The sequence below is a fragment of the Rhea americana genome, unplaced genomic scaffold, assembly GCF_003343005.1.
Source record: "Rhea americana isolate MKP2758 unplaced genomic scaffold, rheAme1 scaffold_27, whole genome shotgun sequence".
Taxonomy (NCBI): Eukaryota; Metazoa; Chordata; class Aves; order Rheiformes; family Rheidae; genus Rhea; species Rhea americana.
The window spans coordinates 6,866,071-6,890,697 of NW_028186390.1; the positions used below are offsets into that span (position 1 = coordinate 6,866,071).

General features: G+C 39.0%; 2 protein-coding genes across 3 annotated transcripts in view; one reads left to right on the forward strand and one right to left on the reverse strand.

Annotated features, from left to right (window-relative positions):
- PRDX1 (peroxiredoxin 1) lies at positions 1 to 8,064 on the forward strand. Its single transcript, XM_085308140.1, has 6 exons — positions 1 to 120; positions 3,374 to 3,490; positions 4,538 to 4,691; positions 4,976 to 5,098; positions 5,998 to 6,128; positions 7,682 to 8,064. Exons 2-6 carry the CDS (start codon positions 3,385 to 3,387, stop codon positions 7,765 to 7,767), a joined length of 600 nt encoding a protein of 199 aa, XP_085164266.1. The 5' UTR covers positions 1 to 120; positions 3,374 to 3,384; the 3' UTR covers positions 7,768 to 8,064.
- Positions 8,065 to 17,920: 9,856 nt separating this feature from the next.
- MMACHC (metabolism of cobalamin associated C) overlaps positions 17,921 to 24,627 on the reverse strand; it is a 7,193-nt gene continuing 486 nt past the window's right edge. Inside the window, exons 1-4 of one of the 2 annotated variants that reach the window (XM_085308139.1) lie at positions 21,595 to 21,607; positions 21,288 to 21,482; positions 20,753 to 20,905; positions 17,921 to 20,198 (exon numbers count right to left, since the gene is read on the reverse strand). In XM_085308139.1, coding sequence (XP_085164265.1) covers positions 19,887 to 20,198; positions 20,753 to 20,905; positions 21,288 to 21,482; positions 21,595 to 21,600 — 666 coding nt within the window. In that variant the 5' untranslated portion in view covers positions 21,601 to 21,607 and the 3' untranslated portion in view covers positions 17,921 to 19,886. Of the gene's footprint in view, positions 20,199 to 20,752; positions 20,906 to 21,287; positions 21,483 to 21,594; positions 21,608 to 24,627 lie in introns of those variants that run through there. The other variant, XM_085308138.1, reaches the window with a different exon arrangement.

Below are 24,627 nucleotides of genomic sequence, written 5' to 3' on the forward strand. Positions count from 1 at the left end.
CGTGGCCTCGCGAGAGCGGGGCGCTATAAAGGCGGCGGCGCGGCGGGGGCTGCGGCAGTGCGGCGCTTCCTGCAGGACGAGGAGGAGGAGGAGGGAGCTGTGAGCCGCTCGCCCCTTTGTGTAAGCGCCGGCGGATGCCGCCTCGGGGGCCGGGGGCGAGGGGGCGCGCCTGCCGCGGGGCGGCCGCTGCGGTGGGGTGCAGTTTGCTGGGCTGTTCGGCGATTTTTTGTTGTCGTTCTCTTCCCCCCTCCTCCCCCCCGCGAAATCGCTCGCTTTTCGCTCTGCGCGGATGGGGTCGCGAAAGAGGCGCCCGGAGGGGGTGCGGGGCGACCTCTCGGTCGCTGGAGCCCTCCCCGAGGAGGGCTCCGCCGGGGTCCGGCCTTCTCCCGCTGCTTTTTTTTTTCCCCCCTCCCGTTTTTGTGGGGGTGGGGAGCGGCAGAAGGGGAAGTTAACCCTTTCTKGGGCGCCTGCCTTTATCTGCTTTCTGCTCGCGGGGAGGGGCTGGCCGGGGCGCGCCCGCAGGGAGCGGCTCTGGCAGCAGCGCCCAGTGGCGCCGGCCGCCCGACCCGCCCCGGGGTCCCGAAAGCTTCGGGTTAAGTCGTGGCGGGACCCACGAGCGTGTAGGCCTCTGATCTTGACGCTTAAGAAGGGTGTGTGTGGCTGAGCTGAAGGAGCCTGCCATTTGCAGGGGGCAGCAGTCGTTTGTCGCAGAGCGATTTAGTGACCTCTTGTGCTGGTGATGCTTGGGTCTCTTTTTCTGAGCTTTTTTTCGGCTAAGTAAGCTTAGTGGTCTGCATACCTGACTGTGGTATACTTGAACCGAGGAGACTTGTGACAGTATCATTCTTAATTCTGACCGCAGCTCAGTGACTTAACCACATTTTGGTGACAATCTGAAGGTAGTGAAGGGGAAGGCTTGATGGGAACCATAGTCTTTCCACTATGGTTCAATTATCCCAAAGCTATGAATTTCCAGGAGTGCTGGACTAGTTACTATAATTGCAATTTGAAGATAATGGAGGCTATGTGCAGCTATAAGCACTGAAAGATATTCTGACCTGATTTAACTGTACTTGACTAGCAGTAATCTATATGCCTCTCTCCTAAAATGAAAGGAAATAAAATACTGAATCTGTGTTTTGTCACACTGTGGATTAGGAAATGCTGTGGTTAAACTCCAAGCAGAACATGTGAGAACACGTCCTAACCCTGCAGAGAAAAGTAGAAATGTTGGCAGGTTGCAGTGGGTGCTCCAAAGGAAGCAGATGGCTCTTTCACAGTACAGGGCAGCTATGTCTCCTAAGCTGATGTTGTCCCCTTATGCAACATGGTGAAGTGTTTGGTACCTTATAGCTTAGAAAGGGAAAATATTAAAGAGCAAATCTGACAGGTTTTATTTGACATTGAATCCCTATAAAAACATTCCAGGGGACTTGCTGATGGGACAAATAGAGGAGGACTAGCATATTACTGAGCAAGCAGATGACCTTGAGCTTGACTAAGAGGGAAAGAAGAATTCAGTGATATAAAATGCAGAGTCATGCACTTCAGATTAAACAGCTATTGCTTATAAGATAAAACTCACTAGTTGGAGGTATCTCAAAGGAGATACTGTGCAATGGCTGCCCCCCTCCTTAAAGAACTGTAGTTCTAGAATTGTATCTGCATTCATGGCCACATTAGATGTACAAAAGAGGTATTAATGTCATTCTGCTAGACCTTCAGTAAAATCCTGTGATCATGCTGTATAGTTCTGGCCACCTACATTCGTAAGACTTGCTCAGTGTGCTGCAGTTGAACTCCCTGGCTGAACAAATGGCTGAAGAGCTTGTTGCAAGAGGGAGTTAAAAGTGAAGGCTGAGAGATAGCTGATTTGCGTATCCTCACAGTATTAGTTACAGATAGTAGAGAACCTCTCAAAGATAAAATGGTGCTAGTAAAGGCTAAACTGGCTAGTTTGAACTTGAGCTGAAAACTGAAGCCTTATGACTTCTGGACTAGTTCTGTAGGAGGAATATGGCTGCTGAAKGAGAAGGAGCCAAGAAACGAGGTGCTCTCAAGCTGCTTAAAAACATATTGCCTTGYCAGCAAGAGATCCTCGAATCTCTGCTTTCCCTTGCAATATGAGACTCATTAACCTTTCAGAGGCTTGTCTCCCAGTCAACTAGATGTTCATAGCTCTGACTAGGTGAATGAACTTCAGAATGTTTCTGTGTGAGCTTAAGAAATATGGTTTGTAAGTGTTATCTCTCTGGAAGATTACACTTCAGAAGTAACTGGAATTCTAATGTGATAGATAAACTGAGCAAAAGAAGCACCATACAAGAACTGGTACAGCGTACGACAGTAACATTTAAGGCAGACAGCCTGAAGTACAGTTTTGTCCCTATGCCTCCTCTTTAATAGACTTAAGCAAACTGGGAAAACATCTAAACCCTAGCCTTAGTAGTTTAAGACTTGGTACAGCTTTAATTGTTAACATAATGTTATTCCCAAGTGTACTGTGAGTCTTCCACTTGCAAACAAAACAAGATTTAACTACACTTCAGCCTTTTAAATAACTAATTGCTGTTTAGGAAGGTTTATAGGGACGTTAATGTATATGCCATACATTAAAAAAAATGCAGTGTTCAACTGCAGCACACTGAGCAAGTCTTAAGAATTTACTGAAGGAAGAAGGATTTTACTGAAGGTCTAGCAGAATTACATTAATACCTCTTCTGTACATCTAATGTGGCCATGAATGCAGATACAATTCTAGAACTACAGTTCTTTAAGGAGGGGGGCAGCCATTGCACAGTATCTCCTTTGAGATACCTCCAACTAGTGAGGAATTACTAGTTCAACTGTCTATATGTATAGGCAGTTTAACAACTGTTCTTTTGTTCCAGAATCAACAGGAAAATAAAATTCAAGGTCTTAACTTCCCTTGTGAACTTGAAGGGTCTCCTCACTTAAATCAGAAGATTTAGACTTTCTAACTTGCTCACAAAGTGAAACTGGAAGTTTATTGAATGCTCTAGAACTGTAGTTCTCAGACTGAGCTGTTACCTGGTCAAAGGCAACAATTACTGTTACTTGCTTAGTCTAGTGGTTCATAAATCTTGTACAGTTAGTGATCTAGCTAGTAGTTTGGTCTGGATTGTATTTATCTGAAGCTGACTGTACTCCTTTGTAGGATTAAAAACATGTTGCTGTTACTGGACTACCCAGATGGCAAACTCAAATCTAATTTTGCTCTTAAGTTTTGCATTGCAAGACCAACTGCTGATATATTGTCTGATATTCGTTCTAAATTGATAAGATGCTTTGAATATTTGCCTTAGGTACAAACATACTGATGTCTTAACTGTGCTATTACTAACTCTTCTAGACCAAATCAAGATGTCTTCAGGAAAGGCATTCATTGGAAAACCAGCCCCTGACTTTACTGCCACGGCTGTAATGCCAGATGGACAATTTAAAGACATCAAACTCTCTGACTATAAAGGTAAAGATTATCTGTTTCTCTGACTATACAAGCACAGTATCCACACTTGAAGGAGGGGAGGACATCTAAGTAATAAATTTTTGATTTGATTTCAAAGTAATAGTGACCACTGGTAGCAGCCTGAGGGATGTAACTTGTGCAGTGATTCTGTTGAGTGATGGCTGAAGAAGACTTAAAGCTGTGGAGAAGCTGTGACAGCATGGCCAAATGTCTGAACTGTAATTCCTGCTAATCGACATAAAATTTCCCTAAACTAGTGCTGGATCAGGCTTATTTGACTTGTTTTATGATGCTACAAAAAGGTTGCAACATCTCCAGAGAATTGTGTGGAACAGCAATATCTTGTTTCTTGTGAGTTTTCTGGCAATGGGAAGTAGGCTTTTTCAGTTAACCAGTGAAGTTTCTTTCTCTGGAGTACTATAAAAATGCCTTTTTAAACAAAAACAAACAAACAAAAAAAAAMCTCTCTTTAAATCCAAGTGAAAGGTTTAAGTAATCAAGTACTGATGCAGATTAACTTGGAAAGAGGCATCTCTAGTTAGAAGCTCCGTACCCTCAGGCTCTCTAAAGGCAGTTGTCAGGTGTAGACTAGTCAGCTAAACAGAAGTTTTCTGGCCTCTGTTCTTTCAGGCATGTGATATCCTGCATTCTGTAAGTAAAATTGCAGAGTCTTCTGGTGTAAGTACTGAGATATGCTCTGAACCAGCCTGGAGGATTAGACTCAAGAGACAGATGTTTCTCTGTCAAATTTGAGCATCCAGTTCAGCAGATACCACTTGGGTAGGGGTTTTGTATTGTCTGTTAGCTGTAGGATGACCTTGGATCATGTTGCAAGTGGTATTTAGCTGAAAGGAAAAACCCCTGTGCCCTTTATAGGGGTTGCTACCTATAAAGCAAGCCTCAAACCTGCACCTGCAGTATGCCATTTAATCTTTAAAGGTACTTTTATATCTAGCTGGTTCTCCTCTGTGGATATCTGAATGTTGAATATGACAACTATTAAAAGCCAAGGTAAAAAAGACTAACTGGTGACACTGCTCCTCTTAGGAAAGTATGTTGTGTTCTTCTTCTACCCTCTGGACTTCACTTTTGTCTGCCCAACTGAAATCATTGCATACAGTGACAGAGCTGATGAATTCAAGAAAATTAACTGTGAAGTAATTGGAGCTTCTGTTGACTCTCACTTTTGCCACCTTGCCTGGTAAGAATCTGTTTCTAACCCAATACAATGTTCTGACAGGCTCAGTTATTACTAGAGCTGAATCCTGAGCATATTAGAACTCTGATTACTGAAATACCAAATAAAGGCACTAAGGAAGTATTGGTAATGCATGTACTTTCCAACAGAACTGAGAATACTGATCAGTTCTGCTGCTGCCTCATGGCAGACCAATTGCAATACTGGAGAAAGGATCAGTGTCTGTTATAATACCTTGCACTTTACCCTGAACTGTCTCTTTTATAACACTGACTTTTCTGTTTCAGGATCAACACTCCCAAAAAGCAAGGTGGTTTGGGTACTATGAAAATTCCATTGGTTTCTGACACCAAGCGTGCCATTGCCAAAGAATATGGTGTACTTAAAGAGGATGAAGGTATTGCATACAGGTAATATGCAATGAGGTAAACTTGAAGTATTGTCATATATGTTGCAATACATGGAACACATCAGATGCACACAACTTGCATATACTTGAAAGTCTTCAGCAAGCCGAAACTATCGGCTGTTCTAGGTATAAACTAGTCTAAGCTATGAGATACCTACAAGAGATGCTAAATAATTTGCTTTAGTATTTAGACTTCAGTTTTGATAAGTTAGACAGTAAATGCATACTGCCTTGCTTTGATCATAGTATTACATAGAACCACTGCTTACCTACCGAGTAAGCACAGGAGTGTCATGTACACAGGTGAGCTGCTGTAAATATAATGCAAGACTATAGCAGTAATCACTTTTTTCATGATTTTAAGTCCAGTGATTAAAGTACAGAGATTAAAAACCTGAGCCTTATCTTGTGTTCAGCTATCCAGAAGTTGCTAAGGAAGCYGAACTTCTAACTTTTAACTTAATGTTGACTGGAGGACACTGGCCAGTCAGCTGCCATTTTTTTTTCCTTTTTAACTGTGTAGCTGCTCCTTTAATGGAAGAATGCCTCTCCTTCAATTCACTTTCCTTTTTTTTTTTCTTTTTTTTTTTTTTTTTTTNTTTTTTTTTTCCCTACCCTTGTTGTTCTGCCAGTGTCTTCCTTAAATAGGAAGTACTATTTTTTTCTGCTTAAATGTTGTGACTTACCTCCTGCCCCACTCAGGGCTCCTGTTCAATACCAAGCTCAAAACTGTTACTGTTTCAATGCCTCACATACATAGAAGGTATTATAGGGGGGAGGAGAGTGGAAGAGGAAGTGTCAGTAGTACTAGATCACAGAACATCCTGTCATGATAGGATATTAAACTTGAATATTGAAATACTTCAGGCTAACCTGAAGTTTTAACTTTTTTTTTTTAAGAGGTCTTTTCATAATTGATGAGAAGGGGATCTTAAGGCAGATAACAATCAACGATCTTCCTGTTGGCCGTTCTGTTGATGAAACACTCAGACTTGTGCAGGCTTTTCAGTTTACCGATAAACATGGAGAAGGTAAGATTTCTTTTTTTCTAAATCTTAATGTTTTTCTAGAGAACGATTTCAATTAGAGAAGTTAAATAGAGGCTTGATTTGAAAGATATTCAGTACATATAAATTTGTGTGTGGCAAGTAAGCGTGCCTCTTAACACTTGTAGAGTTGCCTGAGGGGCATCATTATATTTATTATGTTCCAGTTAATAGCGCATTGGGTGCTGAGCCCATGTTGAAATATCATTTAAACTGATTCAGTGCTGGACACCTTGTTAAGCACATAGGGATTGTATATTTTCCTCAATGAGGGACAGAACACTTGAGATGCAACTGGTAAAGAATATATGCTATAATTTTGCCTGCAAGGACAATTTAGGCTCCATGCAGAATTGGTAGGGTGAGGCCATCAGTACTTAGAGTGTATTTTGCTAAGCAGCCTTATGGTTGGACAAAGCACTGCAGTAGTGCCCAGAAAGCTTGCTAGTCTTCCTCTGTGGTCATATGTAGTGATACTGAACAAAGGGGGAAAATGGATGGGAGCACAGAGGTCAAGAGCAATATTAAGGTGCCTGAGGTTAGTAGCTTTTCTTCAGGAAATTCTAGCAAAGAACTGCAGAAAAAAGCTTTCCAACAAGTTATGCAAACTAGCTTAATGGCAGTATGGTAATTCTGACCCATATTTGACAGGTGTTGCTACTGGTTGTGCTTAACTTGCTTCAGAGCTGATAAATCAGTTTTAGTAAAACCAACCTGCTATTGTTTTTGCTGTAGCCTGAAGAGAGTTAATGTCTCTGAACTTCTGTGCTATCCTGCAGCTCAGTTAAAGAAACATCCCTAATATGATAGGGTTGTCATTTCTTAAATGAAGCCTCCTGAGGTAGGCTCTATGCCCTCAGGTAGTCAAATCTGTTAGACCTTTTCCTCCAAAACTAGGATTGTAGTTTAATCTAAACCAGGCTAGAGTGTAGCAACACTCAGAAGCAGAGACTAACATAGCTAAAATCTATACTTGTATGGAGCAAGCATTGAGTCTTGGCTGTGTGCAAAAAAGGCTACTTGAGGGTCACTGGAATTTCAAGACCACAACTTATTTTTTTTTCTGCTGAATAATCAGTCTGGCACTACATACAACAGAACAATTTTGTTACAACTTTGGTCCTTTGATAGCCATACAGTGGAACTATGAGCAATTCAATTTGTTTCCCTGTTCCCTGCTCCTAACCCATCTTATTCTAATAGTTAAAGCCTTTCTTGGACATACGCTGCTGGAGTTCATGTTTCCTTGTAGGGCTTCTAACCTCCCACCCCCTTTTTTTGGGGGGGAGGGGGAGGGAGGAGAGCAGTGCAAATGGCAGCAGACTTACATGGTTGCTTGGATTGCTTTGGTTCCTTGAATTGCTACTGYCAAGCACATAAAATGAGGAAAAACAAAACTGAACATATTGCAACATTGAATAATGCACCTTGTATAACTTAAACTATATACAATTCTTGAGTTGCTTGTTGGCTTTAATGATGTCTAGAACATGTTCTGTAGGAACGGCTAGTAAAACTTAAACATTTTATCATTTCAGTGTGCCCAGCTGGCTGGAAGCCTGGCAGTGATACAATCAAGCCTGATGTTCAGAAAAGTAAAGAGTATTTCTCCAAGCAGAAGTAAACTTCAGTCTAAGTGGAAACTAGTATGCCTTACATAAAGAGCAAGCATCAGTTATTGAACTTTGACTAAAYTGTTGCATCTAAGTCAGGGGATCATGCTATAGATATAAACTGTAACTTTTTTACTTGGAGAGCTTGTCCAGTTGACAATACCTTCATAAAAAGATTCTAATGATCATTATCTGTACATCATGCCGCGTTGACTTTAGTGATAATACAGTGTGTGTGTGGATAGTCATATGTTGCATATAGAGCAGTAGTATCCTTTTGTAACTCCATTAAACTTGTGAAAAGAGCATATTGTCTACTGTTCTTAACTATGGTCATTGAGAAGGCTGAAGGAGCAATGCAGGCTGTACCTTTGTTCTAATGGTCAATGATCGTTCAGTAAACATAAATCTACAGAATTTAACCTCCCTAGAGGATAGCAACAGTATTGCTTCAGAATACACAGGTTGTGGCATTGTCACTTGATTCAGTAAAGCAACTTCTAGACTAGTGATCTTGGCTAGCACTTAAAAGCTCATGTCTACAGCTCCATTGAGCTGTAGACAACTAGATCCACAATGCCCTACTGATCTGTTAAAATGGAGATATTAATAGCTTTCATGTTGCTGTACTAAAGTGCTTATTAGAAGCAAAGATGGCTACTTTCAGACCATGCTTAAAATTTAACTTTGGTTGCTTGGACTGCATTCAAAAAACAAAGCCTAAGTCTTGAAGAGTTTGGGAAGAAAATGGCTTGGTGATATTAGTCTGTCAGATTTAAGCAATACTTCACTGCCCAGAGCCTGGAGCACAAATACAGTTGGACAAGGGCCACATATCTTCAACCTCAGTGAAAACTTAATTTCTGCATCTAGCTTGGTCAAAATTATGATTGCGTATGCTAAACTTCTAGGAATGGTAACATCCAATTTGAGGACTGTTTGCACTGGTATGGAAGATTGGACTCTTGAAAAGTGAACTTCCTCAGATCTGCAACACATTCATCCCTAGTCTTTCCCACCCCATATAGTGGAAGTCTTGGGAGGAGTGAGAGTATGCTAGCTAATCATATGATCACAAACTAATTGTAATAGATAAAACTCAATCTCCTTTTGATCTTATGATATGCATGTAATCTTTTGGAGTACAAAGAGGAGAGACAAGGCTTAGCATATCCAAGTGCCAAAATGCATACTGCTTGTGCAGTCAGTATTAATTTAAAGCACATGGTTATGGCCTTAAGTTAAACTGAAGCTGAATTGCTGTGCAGCTTCATGGTTACGGTGCCATATAATAAAATCCTGAACTCAACACTGGAGATCTAAGAAGGGAGCTATTGTCTACCGCTAGAAAGGAAAGGTAGAGCCTCATGATCTCTATGTACTTCTAAAGATTAAACTCAAAGGCCAAAACTTTGCCTCTGAGTTCTGTTCCTCAATTAGTGAACAAGCTTTTTAACCATACTTAAAGTGAAAAATAACAAACAACCAGAGCCACTCAGAAATGAATATGAAAAACATGACTGGAGTAGAAAACTTGTTACTGTCCTGCATATTTGGGGTAGAGACCCAGGTTTCTTCCAGCTTTATTGTTAAATAATCAGTACTTAAAATAGTAAATCAGTTGTATCTTAACTGCACCAAATGTTCCTGGATGTATGTGAAACTCATTCAAATGATTTAATATTCTACAATGAGTTTAAAGTAGCAAGAACAGGGTCTGAGCAATCTCTGAACCTTATCAAACGCTTGTGTGGAGCAAGATTAGCGAACCAATGCTAATGCAGTATTGTTTAGCAGGAAACTTAACCTTTTTCTGGTACTAAAAGTGCCCTGTTCTAGCAAATCAACAGGGAATAGTGCCTGCTAGCTTAATGTAGAACTTATATTTGAGTGATGAGTTGTCTTCAGTTATACCACCTTTGAATTAGTCATAAAAATGACTATAGAAGTATAGTACTGGCTTGTATAGTCCAGTGCATCAGTCCTGTGAAAATAGGCATCTTTCATCCAGGTGGTGCTACTAAAGTGGTTAGTGCTCTTACCTGGTGGCCAACTTGGATTGGCTGTGACTTGGCCACTACCCTGTATGATGCTGTATGAAGTCCTGTCAGATACCTGTTTTATGCCCCAATTAAGGGGTATGCTAAATATATAACGCTTAATACAGTGAAAGGAAACAGACCTGCTAGTTGCCGGTGTGTCCACCCTGTCTTCATAGGGGACAAAAGGATTCTCTGCTGTCCTGCCCTCGGTGCTTCCCTCCTGGGAGGGAGAGGGTGTCTTTGCTTCCCCCCACCGCAGGCCCTCGGAGGAAGAGGAGGGTGTGAGGGCCGGCCGAGCCTTGACGCCAGCCCCAGGGGCTCGCCCCTTCCTCGGGCCGCAGGACCGGCGTCACTCCCCACCCCTCACAGCGAAGCGCGCGCTGCGCGAGCCCGCGCTTTCCTAACGGCCGGCGCGCGCGACGGCAGGGGATTGGCTGCCGGCGGGGCGCGCGGCGGCGCCCCGCCCCTGAGCGGCTGAGCTGCGCCTGTGCTGGCGCTGCGCGTGTGGAGCCGGGCGTTAGGCGTCGGTGACGGAAACCGTTGGACTGTGCCCAAGTACGTGACTCCTTCTCTTCCTGCTGCTGGGGAAAAGTATAGGCTGAATTACCGTGGTAGAAGATTTAGGACGTCAGGGGCTATCTCATAAAATAAAGAGATGCTGTCTTAATTTATTTAACTCCTCTGGAGTGAAAATCCTAGTGTTACTTTTGCCCTTACTGCTAGATATTTTTTTCTGTATTTTCACTTCTACTTTTTAAAGAGCATCTTTTAATAATACCTTATGTATACCATGTATAAATACCAGTGTATTTATAAATAGCTCCCAGCTTTTAAATGGCCCAAAAATAATGGTTGCTTTCATGTGTTATTTTTCCTGTTTTGAAAAGTAAGTTGTTAGCTGTGATAGCTACTTAAATAGCTATTAATTTAAAAAATACATGATTAAGGAAAATACTTCAGTTATAATTTAGTACTGTTCATTTGTAGTCAATGTCCCAGCTAGCTACAAACATTATGTCTTTAAAAACCTTAGTAAGTCACTGATGAATAATGATGATGCAGAAGTTCAAAACAGCCAAGAAACAAAAATACTTGTGAGGTAGGAGCTGTATGATATGTTTGTACTGTAAGGATCACTGTGGGAATGGATGCAATTAAGTCATTCTTTTTATTAGTTCTTTAGTAATGTGAGGCATTTGTGGGAATGTTTACCACACTGTCATTCTGTCTCTGAATGTGTAAGACATAAAATTGTTAGTGAGACCTGAAACTCTCCCAAGTCAAGCAGAGTCAGTTTTTCTTTGCTTAAGCTCAGCATTGCTTCAGATGTGGCTTGAATTTCCATTGTTTGAGGCTCTCATTCCTCCTCCTAGTATCATGATGCCTTAGTTTTTCATATACCAAGATGCATATTGTATTTACATTATGGTTATGAACTGTCTTTTTTCTTCATGATTGATTGGTGTCATATTTTTCAGTGAGGTAAAAACACATGACTGGTTCTTAGTTTTGGTGACAAGAATGATTGCTGTTGCAGTATCATGTCTTGGTGGGATTTTTTCCATGAAGATGCACAGAAAATGCTATTTAGAAGGAAAGTTATTCTGAATTTTCTTATGTGTAATTGACTGCACATCTAATTCATGTGCTTCTTATAGAAATGTATAGAGGTGCATATTACAGAAAACCTTCTCTTCATTACTTCAAGTTCTTTAAAATATCTCAGCCTAGTCAGATTAAGGGAAGCCAAAATACATGATGTTACTGCCTCTTTATTGCTTTCTCTTTATTGTAAGCTGATTGCTGTGATTACTGAATTTCTGTGCGTGTCTGGCTACTTGCTACTTTGCAAAAGAACATATTTTGCAAGTGTATGAAGTTCCACTCTTAAGAGATTCTCTGAATATTTGGATCTGTTTAGATACCAGTATTTATCTTTTACAGACTTTATAGATGTTGTATGTTGTATTCCCCTCAAAAGCAGAATACCAAAGGAAAAAAATGTACTTGCAATCATCTGCTGACAACATGATAATGAAACTGGCTATTCTTTAGTAGAGTCATATTCATGTTTTTGAGAGCTGGGCTACACCAGTTTATTACTCTGGTGTAAGCATCTATTGTAGATATATCACTGTAGATAGGATTTCTGTTTTGTGAGAACTGTTAAAACTGTATGTGATTAAACAATGTTTCAAATTGTGTGTAGCAGTCTAGTTACCAAGAGCAAACTCTGTCAATGTAATAGGTTTCAAAGATTGAGATGAGAAATCTCAAAACACCTGTAGTGAAATAGCACTGGCATGACCTCTCTGGAGGTATGATCTTGTCCTCTTAAAATACACAGCAAAGTTCTGATCACTGCAATTTTGCAAATATGGCTTTAGGTACTGATTTGTCTGATCTTACTGAAGACTCAGTGAAAGAGGAAGGAAATCAATCTTCTGCATGTTGTGTTCTTTATACATCGTCAAAAATTAAAAGTGGAATTTTTTTTGAATTATCTGCGATTAAGCCTTGGGAGAGAATAGAGCTTGTGCAAAAACATCAAGAGTTGTTATATGGTATGTGTAAAACAAAATGGTGCATCATACTTAAATTTTATGTTTTATATTTATTGTGATGTATATATATAATGTGATTTTCAATACTTGACATACAGATAGTAACCCTTACGAGATTTTTTACATCTATTGTATGTGTACATTATTTCAAAATTAATATTTGGCTATTTATTTTTAGACACAAGATAATTTTTTAGCGATGTTTTTAGGATCAAGCCTACTGCTGTATCAGAAGTCTGCTCTTTTTTGTATAATATTTACTCTTCAGTATCAAGGGATATTTGGAGAAACAGGAAAAAATTTGTAAGTCAGTGTTACTTTTGGTTGTGATGTGCAGCATATGATTATGAATTTCAGTGCAAACACCACTGTAGATAATTAATTTAACTGCAGAATAAGACTGAAAGGCTGAGGTTCAGACTTAGAGGCTTTTTTGGTAGTAAATTTCCATCTCTTTTTTTGCAAATCTTATCTTTGTAGTGATGTTGAGGCTTTACTGTGAAAATGCTGCAGCTGCTTTTTCATGGAGAAAAGGAGAGAAAAGCAAATCTCTTGTGTGGCAAGGCCAGTGTGGTGGGAGCAGGGCAACATGTCCAAAGTGTGTAACGGAGATAAAATACAGCACCAGGAATTCTGCTGTTAATATTCAGCTACACATACAGAGGGGTAACAAGAGTGCCAAGGAATTCCATCAGCTTTAACTTTTACAGAGCAAAGCAGCTCATAGGGTGTTTTTTTCTGGCCTATGCAACACCTCCCATCTAGTAGCAGTATGCTGGCATTTTTAAAAATTAAATTTAACATTTTGTTATAAAAAGATTCCTGCTGTATTTGAAAAATACACTAAAAATATTAAATTTTAAAAGTGCTATTTTCTCAACTAGTGCTCCAACCTTTTTAATACATCTTTAGGATGAGTAGTTCATCTGATAAATTGCCCCAAAAATCAATGAAGTTCAAAGAACAAAACCAAATAGTTTATATCTCACAAGAATTGCAAAATGATGCACTTTGGATAGGATAATATCTTTATGGAAGCCCCATTACTCTACTTTTCAGAAATATTATACATCAAAACAACAATCATGTAGAGATTTTGTTAAAGTACTTGGATTTTATCATATTAATAGTTTGAAATATTTATATATTATTTATATGAAATTTTAAGAGAGTCTGATGTTCAATATTAAATGACAGTCTGCATAAATACATATTCTGACATATCTTGCTACTCAGATAAAGTATAGAGGACTTGCACAAAACAGATTGCTGGATTCTACTTTGCAAAGGCAGAAAGAAGGGAACTGCGCAGGAGGGGTGTTAAGCCATAGGATAGTTATACGACTCTGGCCAGTATATACTGGCAGAAATGCAGTAAATTTGGACATCCATTAAGGAAGTGTGTTAAAGTTGTTACTCTCTTTATTACAAATTAATGGTATATATAAAAATAGCATTTAACTAGGAAATGACAGAAATAACTAGTATCTTTTTGATCATGAATACATTAGCTTCTATTTTTAGTACTAGCAATTTACAAAGACAAAAACATGATTTTGCCTTTGGAGTAGAGTCAGAACTGATTTTACTTCAGCTCTCCTCATGTATGTATTTATCTTGGGTCCTAGTCATTGTCTTCACCTCTAACACAGGTATAACTTAAGCACCTCACTGAATCTAGAAGTATAATATTACAGACTCTACTAACTTTTACTAGCACTGATGGTGCTGTACCTAGCACAGTACAAAAGCTTACAAAATTCAACTTCGAATACATATCGGAATTTCTGCTAACAACTTCTGAGAATATGAGCAAATAGGATCTGAAGAGAAATGTATTGATAAATATTGACGAGTATGTTCATAGTCTGCGTAATCATGTAGTGAAGTCTGTGTGGAATCAAGACTTCACAGGCCAAAGCCCGTGCAAATCGAACAACTATCATCAGCTAATCTGTAATGCACATCTTTATATGGCTATGACAGAACAGGTTGTCATCATGATGTGAAGTGTCGGCAGTGTTCCTGCATGAGCAGTGTGCTTTTGGTAAGCTCTTCTCACCACACCTACTGATGATAGGTTTGGACTTCAATGTGAAACTTGGCTCTTTTACCTGAAACTTAAATCATTGTGTGTGTTACAGATCGTGTGTCTGAGTTTATAATGTTCCTGTGCAAGATACTATTTGACCTTGTATGTGTATTTTCATATGTGTGTGTGTATGTACACATATATATGTATGTGTGTGTGTGTGTATGGAGACTTTCGGGTTATGTTTACACTGCCCTCAGGAACTGTGAGCCCAGTAAGTTAATGTTTCATGTACTATAGCAAAATATTTTTGAAGCATCTGCGCTGACAAATGAGATTAGAATCACAGAATGGGTAAGGTTGGAAAGGACCTCTGGAGATCATCTAGTCCAACCTCCCTGCTCAAGCAGGGCCACTTAGGTGTCCTTTGTCAAAAAAGAAAAGTCTTTAATCTACATTTAGTAAAAGTTAATGTAATTTAAAGTTTAGCATTTAATCAAATACACTTTTCACAAACACAAGGTAAATTTATTTTTATTTCTGTACAGTTTGATTTTTCAGAAGACTGTTAAAAAGGATTGAAGCAACAGTGAATGATTCAGGAAAACTAATCAGAACAACTACTTGAAAAAAAAAGTTGTGGTATGAAATTAGAATTTAAAATGTAGCTAATTCCTCAACAAGGAATAAAAGTATTTCTGCATTCAGAGAAAAAATAATTCTGCATGAATGTAAGATTCTGCAAATGATTTTTCAACCTAGGAAATTTCTCTCTTTCTTCCCTTCAAATTAACTACAAGTATCCTCCCATCTTAGACATTTTTTTTTTAAGTATTATTCTAAAGACAGAGAATGAAAACAAAACGAGGCACACTAGAGTAGAGATACATGATTTCCAGAACTTTTTCAAAATTTACCAAAAGTGTTTTGGAAAAACTGAATATCTGCATTTACTACAAATGAAATTGTTTGCTCACTAAATTATGTACAAAAAAATAAATTCTCATAAAATGATAAAGGTGCTATGGAGCTGGTATGAAGGAGTGGTAATTGTGTAATATAGTGGGTTTTTTTGGTGAAGTAGCAACATCAAATACACTTATATAAACACGTTTTGAAGGATTATGATGCATAACTGGTGTTTTAAACATTCCACTATGTATCTTACTGCTCATTCTATTACAATTTTCACTTTTTATTAAGTTTTCCATCATATTTTCAATAATTGGGTCAGTTGTTGAAAAGAATGCCACGCCTATTTTTTTCTCTGAAGTTCTGTTTTTTTCCCAAGTGCTGTTTTTCTGTAGCAAAGTAAAAAGAAAAATTCATTTTTATTCCCTGGATCTTTTTGCTTCCTGACATGTTATGAAAACATCTGCTTTACTCCAAAACTCTTCTCAGCTCATGAAACCTAGAAGGGAAGAGCTCTGTTAGCTTTCTGAAGCAAACACAATTCATGAATGGTATGACAGGAAGCCAACTTAACAAATAACAACAAAGAAAGAAGTAATTTGTCCGTTTTGATAGGTGAACTTGTTAAAGGGTTGCAAAGTTGCCTCTTGTTCTCCACTGCAGTAGATGGATGACAATACCCACTTGCCTTTAAAGGAAGTTTGAAACTGTTGCTTCTGAAACCAGTATTCTAAGCAAGCTTTTTAAAATACACTCATTGCTCATAACCACAGTAGAACTGTTTAATAGCTATCTCTTCTTTTTAGAAATATGGAAATCTACTCAGATTTTTAGTCAAATTCAAGTCATTAGTGAAAATGCACAATTTAGACCATGTTAAATAGTAGGCACTAATAATTTTGGTCACATTTAAACTAAAGAACATTTATACGATAGTGATTGTTATGCTTCTGACCCAGGGGATGGCAATTTAACGCGTTTAAAGCGTGCACGTCTCACAGGGTTGCATATTTTCATCTGACACGTACTAGTACTGACTTATGGAGCAAGCCATCTTTAGTTTCCACAGTTTACTGGAAGACAAGACTGTTACAAACGATGCTTTTTCCAGGAGAAGGAAATAAAGCGACATTAGGAAATACCTTTGTCAAACTCCCTATCTCAATCAAAAATTAGTTCTTGCAACTCTGAGATCAAAGATAGGTAAGAGTAGCTGATTTAACTGGTAGAAAAATCAGGCCCTCAACTGTCTTTCTCTTTTTGAACTTTAATCCTGATAGGTGCTTGCCACCAGATTAGATAGTGCTTTGCATTTAATCAGTACTTTCTATCTTTCTTAAATTTAATTCTTTCTTTTAAGGTTAATGGTGAAGTCAAAAAAAAGGGAAGTTTCGCTGAAAAATATGAGTGATAAATTTTGTGTGCATGCAAAGACTATGATACGTTAATTCCCTGTATTTTGTTGGCTTGCAATATACCAGGTGTCTTGTTTAAAGTGAGTTCAAATTCAAGCAGCTCTTTAATTTTTTACTCTTCTGCTCTTGAATACTCACTCTACTGGTTATATTAAGGACAAATACATTAATGTTTAAAAATTAGGATTTATGGAAAACACACCTGTCAGAAAATATGAAATGTGATACTTGAACTAGCAAATCCATTCAAGTATTTGAAATTACTTGTAATTTGAAACTGCCTAAAATAAGATTGTCTTCATGATGCCTCATGATCCAAGAATGATCCATTCCTCACCATGTCTAGTCTTGTCCCAAGAGATAACTCAGATTGTTGAACTTCAGTTTTATAAAACAAAGACTATTATGCTGTATCTCCAATTAGTAAGTAAAGAAAATTACCAGATGTAACTGTGGAGCTCAGTGACCTAGTTAAAAGAAAGATATTAGGAACCCTCCAAAGTTACTGGAGTAAGATTGGATATGTTATAAAATATTTTTATTCCACTCTGGCATAATTGTAGTACCAGAAGCCTAAAGAACACAGATTTGCCCTTTTTCTGGCTCAGTATTCACAAATATGTTTTAGCAAATAAAAATTCCAATAATTACAGGTATTACATTTAAGTTACTGAGGGAAAACACCTCTTAAGTACCAGTTATATATATTGCTGGCTTTAAGAATTTTTGTTAGTGTTAGAACAAAAAGTTAAAAATGAAAGTTCTATCACATGCTTGTTATAAAATAATCTTGCTCAAATAACCTGGTAAACATTTATTAGACCTATTCATAATAAATGTTTCATTTTTCAGTAACACAGAATTTGCCTATCATCATAATTTACTAACTGCTGCTAAGATCAAACTTCTACTGTTACTGCTTTCAGATGCTGTTTTTCGTGCATCTTTGGTAGCTGACTATTTTCAGTACATTAAAAACAATGATCAATACTCACTCATTGCAGTGCTTAGACAAAAATACTCAGTGCTCAAGTTTACTTACAGCTTTGTATATTTTATTAACCAAAATACAATGTAAAGAGAAATAAATTACAAACATTGAAATGAAGTGGCATTCAATGAATAAATTACAACAAAATATTAAACATAAGAAATCAATCCTCAAAATAAAAATAAAAATATTTTAATTTAAATTGTAGTGTAAAAAAGAGAAATCTAGTTCCATTCTGTATCTTCTAGGAAAATCATTATTTTGTATATGTTACTAATATGAAACCATTAACTCAAGTCCCTGTAAAATTACAGTTCAACTGGAAAGTTCTGAAAAAGCCAACCAACATCTCAACAGAAGCAATTCTGTATCCAAAAAAAAAAAAATTTAAATTATTTTATTTAAATTAAAGATCACTATACTATTATCACACAGTAAATCAAGTGTGTGCCTTAGTGAAATGTGGTGAACAAAAGCATGGAAAGTAACACAGATGTTTTAGTAACAGCAAGTAGACTGAACAAGCCCAATGATCACAAGCGCACTACGTAATTTAAAGAGAGAGGGAAAAAAAAAAAAAAGTTATGCTGAATCTTGGTTTTGCTGATTTAGAATACAGACTAGGAAAAAACATACCAAGTAATGACTTAGTGTGAGAGTAACCTTGGTGTTAGGTCTCTAAAAGGTATGAAGGACTACAATATGAAATAAAAACAAAAGGCTTAGTTCTGCAAAGTGAGTATTTTTGTAAAATCACATTGATATCAAGGAAAGGAAGAAAGTGCTTAGCAACTTGCAGCTTTGCATCACAATCAAGTACCAAAACTTTCACAACGTATTATTTTATTACCTGTTATTTTCATAAAGCCTGAGCCTCAAAGTGCTCTAAGATAAATTAATTCCTGATTCCAAGTGCTACTTTGAACTCTGAATAAATCAATCAAGATACAGCCATCTAAAAAGAGAAAGTTATATTTTTGTCTGAAAATGTGTTATCCAGTAATATCACTAACATGTAAATCATGCGTATTTTCCCTCTTTTTTCCCCTCTGCTTTGTTGTCCGTGCATGTAACAGTTTTCTGTAATGATTGCTGTGCGTATGCAAGCTTATGATCTCCCTCACACAAAAACGGAAAATACAACAGGAAACTTGTAGTAAAACCACGGTATAGCTGGCATGACACTGGAAATTATCTAAATTCAAATGTCACCTACCTTAGAAAAGGGTTGTGGAAATTTTTTTTTAGTCAATCAGCTTAATATGACTAAAACTCTACTCACAAGATACATAAGCTGCTCTATACAGTGGTAAGTTCTTAAGATTGACCTAAAGACTTCACTTTGTTTTGAGAAGCTGACACTAAGTGTAAAGGAAATACATGAGACTTATTCCGTGACCTTTTACCATCACTTTCTCTTTCATAACAATCCTGAAAAAGGAGGCTGGTGTTGAGTTGTATTTCGTTCAGCCCTGTTCCATGTACAGGACTATGCTACTTACTGAAACAATCTCTTGAGATTTTTTTTCCTAGAGGTTAAGGGGAGGAGACATTAAAAGATTTCTTAATTAAATTAAGCCAGCTTCTACTAAAGGTGAAGAAATGCAAAACACCTTTTTTTTCTGAGGAGGACAAGGCTGAAAAGATTGAAGATGTTTCCCATGGAGAGTTATGACACAGGGTAATAAAGTGCTGGATACATCTAAAAAGTATCTGCCCAGAGTTCATTCTGAAGAAAAATTATTTCAGAGTACAATGACTGAAAATGTATTTTTTTTAACTCTTACACAGAATAAATCCAAAACATTTGGAAAGAAAATTCTTAAGACAACACATGACTTTTCTAATTAGCAGCATGGGTTTTCCAGTGCAAAGATGTGTGAACATTGCCCAGCTAAAGGCTAATGGGCATCTTGCCAGACTTGAAAAACACACATTCAATCAGCCACAGCATGGAACAGATTGCTCCCACCTTCCTCAAGGTCAGTAGTACTATGATGCAATGCTCCCTCATGTTCTAGGAAGCTGATGTTTGGACTGAGATGCTGTACACAGCTGCTCAGATTTACCCTCTCTGATTCAGCACATCTACCTCCTCAGCACCACAGGAAAAAAAAAAGGTGCTAGTGACTTGCACTTCACTCACACTTTGCTCCTTCAGGAAACCGTGTTGCTCAGTGAAATGTGTTTCTATGGGCTTCTCCTGGCAGGCCTAGCAGTCTGAATCTCTCTGCAGGAGGAGTGGAAAAGTAGGCTTTCTGCTCCTCTGAGTACCTTTCCTTCACTTCAATTATGTCCCTGTAGCGCCAGTCCTGCCAGTGGAAATTGAACTGCTCCAGCAACTCAATTCTTTTTTCCTCTGTGCTCACACAGTCAATAGGGGCAGACTGTTGCAGGAATGGTACCTGAATATCCGGGAACAGGAGGAGAGCCCGGATAGCAAACCAGCCGCCATACTTGGGATGGATACATACGCCATAGATCTTCTAGAAGGACCAAAAAAAAGGGGGGGGGGAGGTTTAGGACATCTCATTTTGTCTTTAGTACAGATGAGTTCAAATCATTACGCTGAGTTTTGATATAATTTCTCACACCCGTAGCCCACTGGTGGAGTGCTCTACAGGCAAGGAAGGAAAGCACTTTCTTGACCATGTGGCTCAAAGCATTACATTTCATTCCCATTTTCCTATGCCCACACAGAGGCCACACTGTAACGTGGGAGAAGTTTCTTTCTGAAAATCTAACATAGAAATAAACAACGGCACAAGCTGTGTTCTGTTCAAGGTCTTCTTTTACACTGATACTTATTCTCTTATCTAGTAAATTAATAATCAAGATACTCTTCTCCATTCTCTTTTCCCTGTACCATGCCAAAGCATCTAGGAAGCTTCTGACTCCTGCCTGAAACACTTTATGTATCTGTGTGTGACTGGGATTTATTTCCCTGCAGGAAGAACTAGTGAGTGAACAACAGTTGCGCAATTCAGTGATTGCAATTTGATGGCTCTTCAAGGATTCCTGGATTGCATTTTTGTCTCACCTTTTTCCCCCAAGGATCAAGCTTCATGTCCTTCCTCTGGTAGTAATATGCTGCTCCTGCAACATGGGCAGCTGTCTGTGCCAAGAATTTGGGCTTCCGGTTTGGCAGGATCTCATAATCACAGATGATGTCCACCTTCTGGTTAGGAAATTTCTGGGATGGGGGGAAAAATCAGCCCAGATTCATGAAAACAGATTTGCCACTAGAGAAGTGCTGAATACTAGCAAATCATGCATGTGGGAAGTAAGCCTACAGATTTCCACCTCCTGCTCCTGAAATCTATCAGTAATTTTGCAGCCTTGGTTTCTCAGACTATGACTGTAAAGCACCCTGTGCCAAGTGTAGGCTGTAATGACAAAGGGATATAATGTGCAGGTCAACAGCCTGTTGATGCTGTTAGTAAGAATTCAGCATCATGAATAATGCTTTTACCCTTTTGAAGAGCAAGGACAGGAATGTGGAGGACTGTCTCCTGCTCATGCCACCTGGTTATATGTCACAATAGTAAAAGAAGCTATTATTTCAAGGCTCTTACCTCCTTCACACATGATAAATGATGAGAAACACACTGGTCCACTGGGTCCTTGATTATTTTTAACCGTTCTTTTTTCACAAAAGGCTTAAGGGCTTTGTCAAACATTGAAGGCGTGCTCAGGATAACGAAGGCCAGTGTGTCATCTGGGTATGGGAGATGAAAGGCTGTCTGGAGAACAGCATTGTACCATCCAACCTTTGGCAAAGACAAACAAATCTCCATTAAAACAGGGTCACCACTCTTTTGCCAGTGGGCATGCAGTAATTGAAAAAAAAAAAAAAAGAAAAGTTGAAAGTAGTGCAGCTACCTTCATTTGCAACCCAGATATGCAGCCTGTATAATTCCTTCCATTCAAACCAAGCAGCTTTGCATACTGGGATTTACAGTTTCTGGAAGCTGTACTTTGATGTGAGAGATAAGGATGATCTACTGCATTCAGCTGAAGACAGCCCTTTATCCAACTTTGTCCAGAAACTGTAGATGGAAGTATCAGCAACTAGTCTTGCCAGTGCAGATCAGATGTTTTGGTTTAGAGAAAGCTTTTACAGTTGTGTCTGATTCTCACTTGGATTGTTATTTAGAGAAGGTTCCTAGTGCTTGTACTACTTCTTAGTAGGATTTGGCCAGTTCACAGCCCTTCTGCCCCCCTTGAAAGCTCCATCACCGATTTTTAACTTCACTTACTTCTACAGCAAATACCTGTTGTGCCAGCAGATGCAAACAAATTCATTATGAATCAAAATCCTACATACAAATGCCCCTGCCAACAACAACAACAAGAAAACCCTCACAGAATCTGTAGCCCAGAAAAGCAGACTTCTCTCCAAATAGCCAACTATCCAAAAGAACTTAAAGGCTTTTAACTGCAGGACACTGCATGGGAAATAAACCATGGGAATACAGCTTACTATCAAACATCCAAAGTACTTTTCTCCCTAAAGCTATTTTACTGTAATGGAAAGATAAAAGTCAAAATCAGGTCTGTCAAGGACAGAAAGGGCATCCAATTGCCAGTCTTGCTAACACAACAGAAAGCTGAAGAGCAACATGCTCTGAAATTTTTCTTCTATCCAACATTTTCTAGGAGATCCCATTGACTCTTAAGCCATTCCTGGCACAGTGCTGTTTGCTGGAGTTCTACCATTGAGAGGGATGCCCTTATTGGCCATAATAACCTCAGTCCCAATCTGTTCTACTTTTGTTCCTTATTTTTTTTCCTATGGTTTAGTTGATCCTTACGTTCTTGTGATGCCTCTCTTTAGCTGGAAAAAGACTGACATTTTGTGGTTTTGTTTAAATAAGACAATGCTGTTGTGTCTCAGACAGAAAGAAACTAGTATTTCTGTTTTGCTCATATGACAAGTTGTGTGGATTATTTCTTCAGCAGGAAGTGTTTGTGTGTGCAAATGAAGGATCTGAAGTTCCCAGCTGCGATAGACACCTGCAGCAGAACATAAGCTGTAGGGCATGGATTGTGCCATAGCCACATTTCAGAATTTACTTTCAAGGCTAGATGTATCATCACATCATCCAGAAATGAGGGATCAAGGCAGCAGGAAGGAAAACAAGGGAACAGGACTCAAACCGACAACTGCCAAACACAAAGAGGTAATGGGCTGAGAACCTCAGCACTTCATTATTAATATATTCCATAATAACATCTGTCTCTTAAAAGGTTTTGACAAATCCTGCTCTCCTGGAATGTCATAAAGATCAGGTCTAATAATTTAGAAATATGTCGGGTAATGTGCCTCTAGTAGTATGAAACTGCAAAGCATTGGTCATCTCTAACACTGAAATGAATTTGAAAGTGACTTTACAATAGACAGCAGCAGCCAGACCTGCACTTATGGAAACATACAGTGAAAACTAACTAATCTATGTTTCTACATAGCTATACAGATACATTCTTAGATTAACTCCAGAGTTTAATCAGTTTTATGACTCTTGTTTAAGATGCTGAATTGAGATGTTAAAAAAAATGAGAGAAATGTGAATCTAAGGTTTGCTAATTTCCCAGTTTACAGGACACCTGAGCTGGCTGTATGAGGATTAAAACTTAAAGAGCAACAATGCTACAAGTTTTTCCTCTGGTAGTTATAGCCATTTGGGTCTGAGTTCTGCCTCTAATTCTGCTGTCATGTTTTGGGAAAGCAGTATTAAATTCTTCTCTGAATTCTGGAGACTTCACTACTCTCAGGGCCTCATTCTCTTTAATTTCTGGCAGATTAAGAGTGTATCAAGAAAGATACTAATATTTCAGCGGACAAATACAAAATTCCCAGGGGAGGGAGGGTCATGTTTATTGTAGGTTGCTATCAATTTTCTTAAAAGTTCTCTTTCCTACTACATTAATGCTGACAATACAATCTTATACTTGTAACAACTAGATAATAATATAGAGAAATAYAGACAAATGATGATCTGTTTTCATGAAGAAAAATCAATCATTACAGATAAGCAGAATAAAGGCAACAGCAATTGAATAACATATAACTAGCTCAATGTCTTGGTTGACTGAAGTAGCCAATGTTTAATAATGGAACAGGAGATTTAAAAGCCTATTAAACTCAGTAAAGAAGGGGTTAGTTGGTTATAGATATATCTGTCCAGCTGCAGGGAATCTAAGTCACCGTGCTGACTGGCATGGTGAGAAGAATCCTTTAGGTCAATGTGAGGAATAGCTCTCTCAGGGCTGGCTGAGGAAGGAGCCCCAAGGTTTTGGGGGAAGCAGAGTGAGAAAGGTTAGACGGAGGGGCAATGGAAGAGGATGCCTCTCAGTTCAAGGTAGAGGCCACCTTCAGTAGACCTAACTAGCTGAGCATCTGCAGGCCATTTGCAAACAGATGTAGTAGCCTGCGTTTAAATATTGACAGCCCGTGTTTAAATATCTGTATTTTGATTAAATTTTAAACCTGTTTGGGGGACTCTATTCTCTGTCAGTCTAGAAGTATCCTTCTCATTTAACTCTCCTGACCATGACAGACTGGGACCCGAGCAAACCACGGCACTGCACAGCACTGGCCAGCATCAGTAACCTTGATCTAGCTTTGCCAGGCAGACAGACGTGGCATTTCTTTTTTTCCAAAGAGCCTACATTAGCAGCAGWGCAACACGGCTTCTTTTCTAGCTCCAGCCGGCAGGCTGCTCTTCCAAACCGAGACAACCAGAGCCTCGGCTCTGCGCGGGGCTCCGGGTTCCCTCAAGGCAAAGGCCTTCCTGCCGCCGCTCCCCGTGCGCAGACATGGCGCGTGGCGGCGCACGGGTCTCGGCCGCTCGCGGAGCCCCCTCGGCAGCTCCGGGCCGGCCCCGGGCGGCGCTCCCGCCTGCCCGCGTCTCC